The sequence below is a fragment of the Geospiza fortis genome, unplaced genomic scaffold, assembly GCF_000277835.1.
Source record: "Geospiza fortis unplaced genomic scaffold, GeoFor_1.0 scaffold1004, whole genome shotgun sequence".
NCBI lineage: Eukaryota > Metazoa > Chordata > Aves > Passeriformes > Thraupidae > Geospiza > Geospiza fortis.
This window is the reverse complement of record NW_005054693.1, coordinates 127,144-138,150: the sequence shown is the minus strand read 5'-3', so window position 1 is coordinate 138,150 and position 11,007 is coordinate 127,144. Positions and strand designations below refer to the sequence as shown.

At 52.7% G+C, this 11,007-nt stretch overlaps 1 protein-coding gene across 1 annotated transcript in view; it reads left to right on the top strand.

Annotated features, from left to right (window-relative positions):
• DYSF (dysferlin) overlaps positions 1-11,007 on the top strand; it is an 81,886-nt gene that overhangs the window by 57,508 nt on the left and 13,371 nt on the right. Inside the window, exons 43-49 of the mRNA XM_031065169.1 lie at positions 323-414; positions 1,834-2,004; positions 2,832-2,974; positions 6,063-6,202; positions 7,042-7,130; positions 7,728-7,823; positions 9,902-10,043. Coding sequence (XP_030921029.1) covers positions 323-414; positions 1,834-2,004; positions 2,832-2,974; positions 6,063-6,202; positions 7,042-7,130; positions 7,728-7,823; positions 9,902-10,043 — 873 coding nt within the window. The remainder of the gene's footprint in view (positions 1-322; positions 415-1,833; positions 2,005-2,831; positions 2,975-6,062; positions 6,203-7,041; positions 7,131-7,727; positions 7,824-9,901; positions 10,044-11,007) is intronic.

Sequence of the window (11,007 nt, the reverse complement as noted above, 5' to 3'; positions counted from 1 at the left end):
CAGCAGGAAAAGGAAAAACCAGGAGAAGTGATGAGAAAACTTGGCCTGGGTGTTTTTCCCAGGGAATTCTTGGATGTGGCTGGGATGGTGGATCCCTGTAAATCCAGGTAAAATCTTTTAGGTGGAATTGGATCTTTCCCTTAAATTTTTTTCCTTCTCCTGGCAAAAAACCCAACTTGAATTAAATCCCCCACTTTCCAAATTGATGCCGAATTCCCAGAATAATTTTATTTGGGAGAGGGATGGGCTTTAGAACAACCCATGGAAAAAGGTGGGACTGGAATCCCACGGGGTTTCTGTTTATTTCCATGCCCACCTCCAGTGTGATCCCTACGTGAAGATTTCCGTGGGAAAGAAGTCCATAAATGACCAGGAAAATTACCTTCCCTGCACCCTGGAGCCTGTCTTTGGGAAGTGAGTATGGATTCCATTCAGGATCCACGGAATTTTTTGGGGTGTCCTATTGAGGGAATTGCGCTGGGCCAACGTTCCCATTCCATTCCAACACCCAGTTCCAGATTGGAGCAACCCGGGACGGTGGGAAGTGTCCCTTGCTCACATCAGGGATTGGGAATGGGATGGATTTTAAGGTTTCTCCCATCCAGATCTATTCCATGATTCCCTTGGCTCTCATTCATCTATCCCTGGGATTTCTGAGCTGTGGATTGGGGAGCTGGAATTCCATAGTGGAGGAATCCAGATCATCCCATTGATGGGAAGGAGTTTGGAGAACTTCTCCTCATCCAGGAATTTTGATCCAATGTCTGAAGGAAAAATGTGAGGAATGGGGAGGAATGGGACACCACCACATGTTCTGGAAAAGGATTGTCCATGGATAATTGAGTTGTTTCCCTCAGAAACGGGATAAAATTCCAAGGATGGTGGTTTGTTCCGGGAAAAGCTGTTTGGCAAGGCTGGAAAGGAGCTGGGAAACTGAGGGAAGCTCAACTCCACGGGGCTTTGTTCTCCCAGAAAATCAGAGAATCATGGAATAGCCTGGGTTGGACAAGACCCGGTTCTCCCAGAAAATCAGAGAATCATGGGATCACAAGATCCCTTAAGGATCATCGATCCGACTCCTTCCCAGGACAATCCCAGCAATCCCACCCTGTCCCTGGGAACATTCTCCAAGCACTCCTGGAACTCTGGCAGCCTCGGGAATGCGGCCATTCCCTGTGGAGCTGTTCCAGTGCCCCACCACTCTCTGGATGAGGAATCTTTTCCTGGTATCCGACCTAAACCTCCCCTGTCACAGCTCCAGCCATTCCCTGGGCCCTGCCCCAGAGATCGGAGTTGCCCCTTGGGATGAGCTCCAGGCTGCCAAAATCTGGGACTCGGGGCACAAACAGGGATCAACTCCTGCTTCCCATAAAATCCATCTGCTTTTCCAAGGCTGCTCCCACCAGTCCAGGCCGCCAATGCTGGGAATGGCTTCCCAACAAAGCAAGATGGAGAGAGAGAGATGAATTTAAATGGGATCTCAGCAAGGAATTCCTGGCTGGGCTGGAATTCCCAGATTTGCTGGGGCTGCCCCTGGATCCCTGGCAGTGCCCAAGGCCAGGCTGGACACTGGGGCTTGGATCCACCTGGGATGGTGGAAGGTGTGGAATGAGGTCATTTAGGTGCCTCCCAATCCAAACCATTCCGTAATTCCATGATGAACGAATCCAGCACAAAACAGCCCTGGCCTGGCTGGATCAAGGTGACACGGAAGCTCAGGGACTCTGATCCATCCCATCGCCGGTGGGGTCGGGATGGGGCGTGGATCCATTCCCATGGAATTCCAGCAGCACCATCCTCTTTTCCCAAGCATTTCCCTGTTCCCGTTTCCAGGATGTTTGAGCTGAGCTGCACCCTGCCCCTGGAGAAGGACCTCAAGGTCACCCTCTATGACTACGACCTCCTGTCCAAAGACGAGAAGATCGGCGAGACCATCATCGACCTGGAGAATCGCTTCCTGTCCAAATACGGCGCTCGCTGCGGCCTCCCCCAGACCTACTGCGTGTGCGTTCCTCCCTGGGCTTGGCATCTCCAGGAATCCTGGGATTGGGATGCTGAGGTGGCCACGGGATCACAGCTGGGCTGTCCTGGGGGACCCGGCTGGAGCTGTGCTTCCCAGAGTCCTGGTTCTCCTCCAGGGAGATCCTATTCCAACCCTGGTGGCTCCTGGTGACCTCGTGCTGAGGACACCCCAGAGATGTGGCTGCCCCATCCCAGGAATGGGAGATTTGGGTGGGATCTTGGCAAGGAATTCCTGGCTGGGCTGGAATTCCCGGATTTGCTGTGGCTGCCCCTGGATCCCTGGCAGTGCCCAAGGCCAGGCTGGACACTGGGGCTGGGATCCGCCTGGGATAGTGGGAGGTGTCGCTGCCCATGGATGGAGTGGAATGAGATGGGATTTAAGGTCACTTCCAGCCCAAACCATTCCAGGATTCTGCAGGCCCTCTGCTCTGGGAAAGCTGGGAATGTCTAGTATGGAGAAGGATCTGGGATGACCTTTGAGCCCCTGGCAGGGCCTGGAGGGGCTCCAGGAGAGCTGGAGAGGGACTGGGGACAAGGCCTGCAGGGACAGGAGCCAGGGAATGGCTCCCACTGGGAAAGGGGAGATTGGGCTGGCATCTTGGCAAGGAATTCCTGGCTGGGTCGGGGTTCCCAGATTTGCTGTGGCTGCCCCTGGATCCCTGGCAGTGCCCAAGGCCAGGTTGGACATTGGGGCTTGGACAGTGGGAGATATCCTAGCCCAAGGAATTGGATGAACTTTAATGTCTTTCCATCCCAACCCCTTCCATGATTCCACGATTCCATGATTCCATGATTCTGTTTGGTTTCAGCTCCGGCCCCAACCAGTGGCGAGACCAACTCCGTCCTTCCCAGCTGCTCCACCTCTTCTCCCTGCAGCACAACTACAAAGCTCCCACCTACAAATCCGACCGGATCATCTTCCGGGATCAGGAATACGTCCTCTCCGAGCTGGGTGAGATGTCAGGGATGCTTTGGGATAGCAGAATTGCCTTGCTCCAGAGAACGGGATGGAGCTGGATGTCATGGAGTCATCACCAGGACTGAGTGATGGCATTGTCCCCATCCTTCTCCTCTCTGTCCGTGCTGGCTCTGAGCCATTCCCAAGCTTGCTCCAAATCCTGGGATTGAACCCAGACCTTCAATCCAGGAATTCGATTCCCAACCTTGAGTTGGACCCAGCTCAACACCCCTGGGTGGGTTTGACACTCTCCAACCTGGTGTTCCAAGTGCATGGAGACATCATGAGGAGGGACATCATGGAGGTCAGGAGTGGGTGAGGGACATGTCCCCCTCCTCCTCCTCACTGGCCGTGTTGGCTCTGGACTATTCCCAACCTTGGTTGTGCCCCAAATCTGGGATTGAACCCAGACCTTCAATCCAGGAACGTTGACCTTGGTTTGACCAAGCCCAGCACCTCCAGGTGGGAACTCCATTGTGGCTGGGAAGCTCCAACCTGGTGTTCCAAGGGCATGGAGATGTCACAAGAAGGGTGACATCAGCAGGAGTGGCTGATGGCAGTGTCCCCATTGTCCCCCTCACTGTCCATGTTGGTTCTGCCCTTTGCCCAAGGTTGTCTGTACCCCAAATCCTGGGATTGAATCCAGACCTTCAATCCATGAACGCTGAACTTGAGTTTATGGGAAGCTCCAACCTGCTGTTCCAAGTGCATGGAGACATCGTGAGGAGCATTATGGAGGCCAGGATTGGGTAGCGGACTGTTCTCCTCCTCCTCCTCCTCACTGTCCATGTTGGCTCCAGACTATTCCCAAGCCTGGTTGTGCCCCAAATCCTGGGATTGAACCCAGACCTTCAATCCAGGAGCGTTGACCTTGAGTTGGACCCGACCCGACATGCCTGGATTGGGAGCGAGAAGCTCCCCCCTGATAATCCAAGTGCTGCCAGAGCCAGGAGAGCTCTGAGATTCCATTGGAATCTCATTTTGGGAACGGTCACTAGAGGGAGACAATATCCCACACACAGACCTGGGAATTCTTTCGGGATTTGGGGGAATCAGGGAACAAACCCAACTTCTATAAGGAGGAGAAAAGCCCCAGACTTCCACGGATGAATTTTTTGCTTGCCCATGGCAGCTCCCCCTGACCCAACATTCCTGGGGCAGGAGGGGTTTTTTGGGAAAACTCTGCTTTAAGGCACAAAAGGAGGGTTTTAGTCCTAGGAGGAGGTGAAATCCCACCAGGCCTGGCTCAGGAGCTGCAGTTTGGAATCATGGGATGGTTTAGGTTGGGTCCACAAAGATTATCTTGTTCCACCCTCTCTGTGGGCAGAGAAACTTCCCACTATCCCAGGTGGATCCAACCTGGCCTTGGACACTTCCAGGGATCCAGGTGCAGCCACGGCTTCTCCGGGAATTCTCTTCCAGGGCCTCCCCACCCTCAGAGCCGAGAATTCCCAACATCCCATCTAAATTTTAATTGGATTTTTTAAGGCCACCACACCAAGGGTGTCACCAGAGACTCAAAACAAGGCACAGCTCAGGGCTGATCCCTCTCCGCGCTCTTGGAAAACAAAGCACAAATCCCTGCAGGAATTCAGGTTTTCCCCTGAGGAGAAGGGAAGCAAGGAATCCTCATGGAAAAGTTTTCCCGGGAGAGCTGGGGAGGTGTTAGAATGTGTCCCCCCCGTGGCAGCGCCTGCTGTCACCTTCTCCGAGTTCAAACAGCAGAACAAAGCCCGAGGCTTGACCCGGAGCAGATCTGGAATCCAGCTGCGAGCTCTGGAGCCGGACTGGGAATAAACTGGAGCCGTTAAACACGAGAGCTGGGATTTTACAAGCCCCTGCCCCCGGCCCGTTATTCCATAACTCCCAGATTTTGTTGTTCTCCGAGAGGGGCTCGTTCTTTTCTTGGCACGTAAAGCCGCACGTGTGCGCACACGCCGGAATTCCAGGGTTTGGGAAATCATTGGGAATTAGCCCAGGTGGCTGGAGTTGAGTGTGTCCTTGCCAAGGAAGGAGCTGGGATATCTCGCCGGGATTTGGTGGAGTTGGAATGATATTTATGGAATATTTATGGAATAATATTTATGGAGCACGTTGCCTTTCAACTGTCCTGGGTGGGGTGAAGTCCACCAACCCCAGCCTGGGATTTTGGGATTGTTTGGGTCGGAGTCAGAGAATCAGGGAATTTTTAAAGTTGGAAAAGATCTTTAAGATCCTGAAATTCCAGAGTTAAGTTTGGAAAAGACGTCCAAGATCGAGTCCAACCTTGTCCAAATGTCATGTCCAGTTGTTCCTTGGACAGGGATGGGGACTTCGCTGCATCCCTGATATCCAAGGATGGGGCATTGTGTCCCATCCCAGGAATGGGATGAGGAGGCAGGAGTTGGACTTTGGCTGTACTGGGATGGATGGATGGATGGATGGATGGATGGATGGATGGATGGATCCTGACCAGGAAGAGAAGGCAGGAATGTCCATTATTGAGGAATCTTGGCCCATCTGTGGCAGGATCAGGGGTTGGTGTGGAGTAGGTCAGGCGGAGGAGATAATTCCAGGTCTTCCATGGATGGAGGACCACAAATATCCTGGTGGGACTGGAGCAGGGACTTGGACCAGAGCAGGAACTTGGAACAACACCCAGGCTGTGCTGGTGATGTCTCCATGTCCTTCCTCCTCCTCCCATTCCCCAAATCCCACAGAGAAGAAATGGGATCCCATCAGGATCCCATTCCTGTCTGCCCAGCTGAAGATCCTGGATGGCTTTAAACTCTGGGATTAACTGCTGGGAGTGGGAACATCGGCAGAGGATTGATGGGAATCCTGATTTATGGGACTTTAGGAGAGCTGGATTCATTGGATTCTCCTTTCCATGGGATCCAACTGGATCCCTGCAATGTTTCCCTGGCTGTGATTTGTGGCATGGTTGCACGAGGGTCTCCATGGATTTTCCCACTGGGAATGGCATCCCTGTGCCCAGCAGGGTTTGTGGTGATGGATTTGGGAATGGAGACTGTGCCGCTCCAGCCCTTCCTGGCCAAAACCCATCCCTGTGGGATTCCCTCTGCTCTCTTCCCTGTGGCAGAAGACGGAAAACCCCCGAATCCGCACCTGGGGCCGGTGGAGGAGCGGCTCGCCCTGGCCGCCCTCCGGAAGCAGGGATTGGTTCCGGAGCACGTGGAGACCCGGCGCCTTTACAGCCCGCTCCAGCCGGACATCGAGCAGGTTGGTCATGGAATGTGGCCGGGATGAGCCTGGGATGAGCCCAGGAGTGGCGTCTCCTGATCCAGCCATAGCCAGGGGGAGAATCCTGCTGGGAATGTCTGCTCTGGGATACGGGATGTTCCCAGGGAGGGGAGGTGGTCGCTCCCTTCAGCATGTGCTCCCATTTTAAAATTTATTTTCATTTTATTTAGTTCAATTTAATTTTACATTTTTGGTCTGAAAGTCCTACTCAGAATTCTTCTCCCAGAATCCCGGGATCAACTGAGGTTGGAAAATCCCTCTGAGGTCATCCAGTCCAAGCTGTGCCCTGTTCCCACCCTGGCACTGAGTGCCATATCCAGGAATTCCTTGGGCACCTCCAGGGATGGGGATTCCAAACCTCCCTGGGTGCTTCCAATTCCTGACCACCCTTTCCACGAGGAAGTTCCTGCTGGTGTCCAACCTGAGCCTCCCCTGGCCCAGCCTAAGACCATTCCCTCTTTTCCTGTTTTTCCCTGGGTTCAGATCCCAACTCCCACCTGGTTCCAACATTCCAAGAAGTTGTGGAGAGCCAGAAGGTCACCCCTGATCCATTTTTTCCAGGCTGAGCCCCTTTCCCAGCTCTCTTAGCTTTTCCTGGTGCTCCAGCGCCTTTCCCACCTCCCTCGGCTGCTCCTCAGGATTTACATCCATCAACACATTCCCAACTATCCCCCAAATAATTTAAAAATAACTTTTAATGCCACTTTTCCATTGAGGATTCCTCCCCTCCCACCCAAGGGTTCCAGATCTCCTTAGGGGTGTTCAGGTGTTCCAGTTTGGAATCTCCCAAGGTTCCAGGGCTCTGTTTTTCCATGCAGGGAAAGCTCCAGATGTGGGTGGATCTGTTTCCCAAATCCCTGGGACATCCCGGCCCCCCTTTCAACGTCACTCCACGCAAAGCCAAGAGGTAACTTCCCATTTCTTCCTCATCTTTTCCTTGGGAAAGGAGTTGGGAATGCTTGGAAGCCTCGGGTGGGGATGGATTCACCCACCTGGATGAGGGACAGGTGTGGGATCATCGCCAGGGAGACGGAAATCCATCAGTGGGATGTTGCAGACATCTTTTATGAAAAATCCTTTTATTAGGATTTTTCCTCCTGAGAAGCTGAGAGGCCTCAGGAACAAAATGTAAATATTGATTATCTGCTGCTGTGGAACGCAACAGGCGCATCTTTGATTGGTCTCATGTGGTTGTTTCTGATTAATGGCCAATCACAGCCCAGCTGGCTTGGACAGAGAGTCCAAGACAGAAGCTTTTGTTATTATTTTTTCTTATTTTATTCTTAGCTAGCCCTCTGATGAAATCCTTTCTTCTATTCTTTTAGTACAGTTTTAACATAATATATATCATAAAATAATAAATCAGCCTCCTGAAACATGGAGTCAAATCCTCATGTCTTCCCTCAACCTGAGCCCCCTGTGAACATGGTCACAATGGGAAACCTGGGCTTCCAGGTGGATGAGTTTTCCACCTTCTCCTGGTTTTATTCCCGGGGTTTTCCAGGTTCTACCTGCGCTGCATCATCTGGAACGCCAAGGACGTGATCCTGGACGACCTCAGCATCACTGGGGAGAAGATGAGCGACATCTACGTCAAAGGGTGAGTGTCCCGCTCTGAAGCCTCCAGGATTCCGGAGGCTGGAGGTGCAGGAGCAGCAGGGAAGGAGTTAAGGTGGTCCTTGGATTGGTATTGCTGGGATAGACTTGGATTCTGCCGGGATGGAGGAACCATTGTGGCTCTCCAGTTATGGATCCATGAATTTCCAGCTGTGGATTCGTATCTCCAAGTATGGATCCACACGCCTCCGGTTGTGGATCCATCCCTTTCCAACCATGGATCCACCCCTTTCCAACCATGGATCCACACCTCTCCAGTCATGGATCCACACCTGTTTGACTATGGATCAACCTCTTTCCAACCATGGATCCCCAACTCTCCAACCGTGGCTCCAAACCTCTCCAGCCATGGATCCACACCTCTAATCATGGATACCCCCCTTTCCACCCATGGATCCCCAACTCTCCACCCATGGATCCACCCCTCTCCTGCCATGGATCCACCCCTTTCCAACCATGGATCCACACCTCCAATCATGGATCCACCCCTTTCCAACCATGGATCCCCAACTCTCCAACTGTGGCTCCAAACCTCTCCAGCCACAGATCCACACCTCTCCATCTCTGGATGCAGAGATGGAGATGTGTCTTTTTGGAAGCTCTGCTGAGCTCACAACCTTTTTCTTCACACCTCTGGGATGATCCCATGGCAGGATTTTTCTCTGGACTACTTGGATGTTCCCATAGTGGGATAAGATGTGGGAGCAGCCTGGCCATGTGGAGAGGAGCTCATTTTCTACTCATTCCCAGCTTCCCTCCCAGACTTTTTCCATTCTCGCAGATTGGGTTATTTGCATGGCTGCTTTCTTTGGAATCCCCTTTATTCCTGGAAACAGCTCCTCCGGCACCTTCCCTTCCCTTCCCTTCCCTTCCCTTCCCTTCCCTTCCCTTCCCTTCCCCATTTTACGATTTATCATGGTCTAACGGTGCAATCCCAGCCAAGGGAGTTCCTTTTTTTGTGTCTTCTTGGGATTTGCGGGCAGGAAGAGGCAGGATTTGGGAACAGACTGTAAATCCCTGGTTTACAATCCCAATTTTCCCCCTGTAAATCCAGAATGCCGTGAGGCTTTCCTGGTATTCCCATCAAGTCCGTTGTTATCAGCTCCGGTTGAGCTGTTCCTTGTCTTTTGGGGCTCCTAAAAAGTTGTGCTGCTGGAAAAGTGGGAGCATCCAGGGGGTTGCTCAGATCCCTTTCCCAATTTTTAGCATCCAAGAGGATCCTGCAAGGCTGGAAATGAGTAAAACCTTGCTCAGGTTCCAGATCTCCCATCCCAAAGGAAAGTCATCCTGAAAAATCCTATTGGGAATGGGTGAAATTATCCTTTTTGTGCCTGAGGATCTGCCTGTGGATCGGGAATCCTGTGGGGAATGTTCCTTCCATCCATTGCTGACTCTGGAACAGGGACTGGAACCTGCCTTTCCTAGACTGGGTATTAGGGAAAAATTCTTCATGGAAAAGCTGTCAAGAAGTGGAAAGGGATTACCAAGGAATGTTCAGGCTGGGAGAGATGGGAATGTTCCCCTGGAGAAGCGAAAAATCCAGGGAATCCTCAGAGTGCCTGGAGGGGCTCCAGGAGAGCTGGAGAGGGACTGGGGACAAGGCCTGCAGGGACAGGAGCCAGGGAATGGCTCCCACTGGGAAAGGGGAGATTGGGCTGGGATCTTGGCAAGGAATTCCTGGCTGGGCTGGAATTCCCAGATTTGCTGGGGCTGCCCCTGGATCCCTGGCAGTGTCCAAGGCCAGGCTGGATCCACCTGGGACAGTGGGAGATGTCCCTGACCATGGATGGGGTGGGATGGGATGGAATTTGAGGATCCTTCAAACCCATCCCAAACCATTCCATGATTCCATAATTCTGGAGATGCTAGCCCCAGCACTGATTCATCTCCCATCTCTGGCACTGCTGCCTTCCCTCTCCCATCTCCAGGTTTTCCCCATCCCCAGCAGCCACCGGGATCGGGAATATTCCATTTCCCCCTCACGGATGTTGTGACATAGAGCGAGATCCCAAATCCTTGCCACGATCCCGATTTTCCATGGGCTCTGTTTGTCCCCGGCAGGTGGCTGGTGGGACACGAGGAGAACAAGCAGAAGACGGATGTCCACTACAGATCCATGGGAGGAGAAGGGAATTTCAACTGGAGATTCGTCTTTCCCTTCGATTATCTCCCGGCAGAGCAGATGTGCCACGTGGCCAAGAAGGTGAGTGCTCCTGGATGGAATTCCTGCATCCTCATGGGAATTCCGGGACACCAGCAGGAATTCCCTCATGGCAAGGGTGGTCAGTGCCCAGGGAGGTTTGGAGTGCCCATCCCTGGAGGCGTCCAAGGAATTCCTGGATGTGACACTCAGTGCCAAGGTGGGAATGGGGCACAGCTTGGACTGGGTGATCCTGGACGGATTTTCCAACCTCAGTGATCCCATGATCCCTGTTTTCGCTCTGCCTCAGTATTCATGAAATATGAGGCGCCCAAAGATTCCTGCTTGCAACGGGACCATCCCTGAAACCCACTGAGATCCCAAAAAGCTCCCTGGGATCCACAAAACCCCTGGGATCCCTGAAACTCACTGTGATCCCCAAAAAAGTCCCCCGTGATCCCCAAAACCCACCAGGATCCCCATCCCATCTTATTTTCCACTGAACCAGCGTCTTGGCCAGGAAGATGCCGAGCGAATCCCCCATCCCAGACAATTCCCAGCTTCCAAAGCCAGCTCCAATGATTGACAGAATCCCAGCCGGGCCCATTTCACGCTTCATATCCCACAAATCCCAAGTACAGGGTGTACTACATCCAATTATCCCGCTTGGAAAAAGCCAAGACCGCCCTCCATAAACCCCTTTAAGCAAATCCATCCCGCTGTGCCGATCTGGAATCTTTTCCCAGCACATGGCTTCCAACGGCTGGATCCGAAAATAAACACCTTGTAAAAGCTCTCTGTAAAGGCCGGAATAATGAAGGAAAAGCCGGGTGGAGCATTCCGGCCCCGGGAATTTTTTGATCTCGCCATGTGCTGTTTGAACTCCGGCTTGGTTCCTGCGGCCGTAAAAATCCCGGCTGGAAAGGCAGGCGCTGGAAGGTGGAATTCCAATCAAAGGTTGGGAGCAACTGTGGGGGATTGGGAGCTGCTCAAAACCACCTGTGCCCAACCGGGCCGGGAGGGAAAG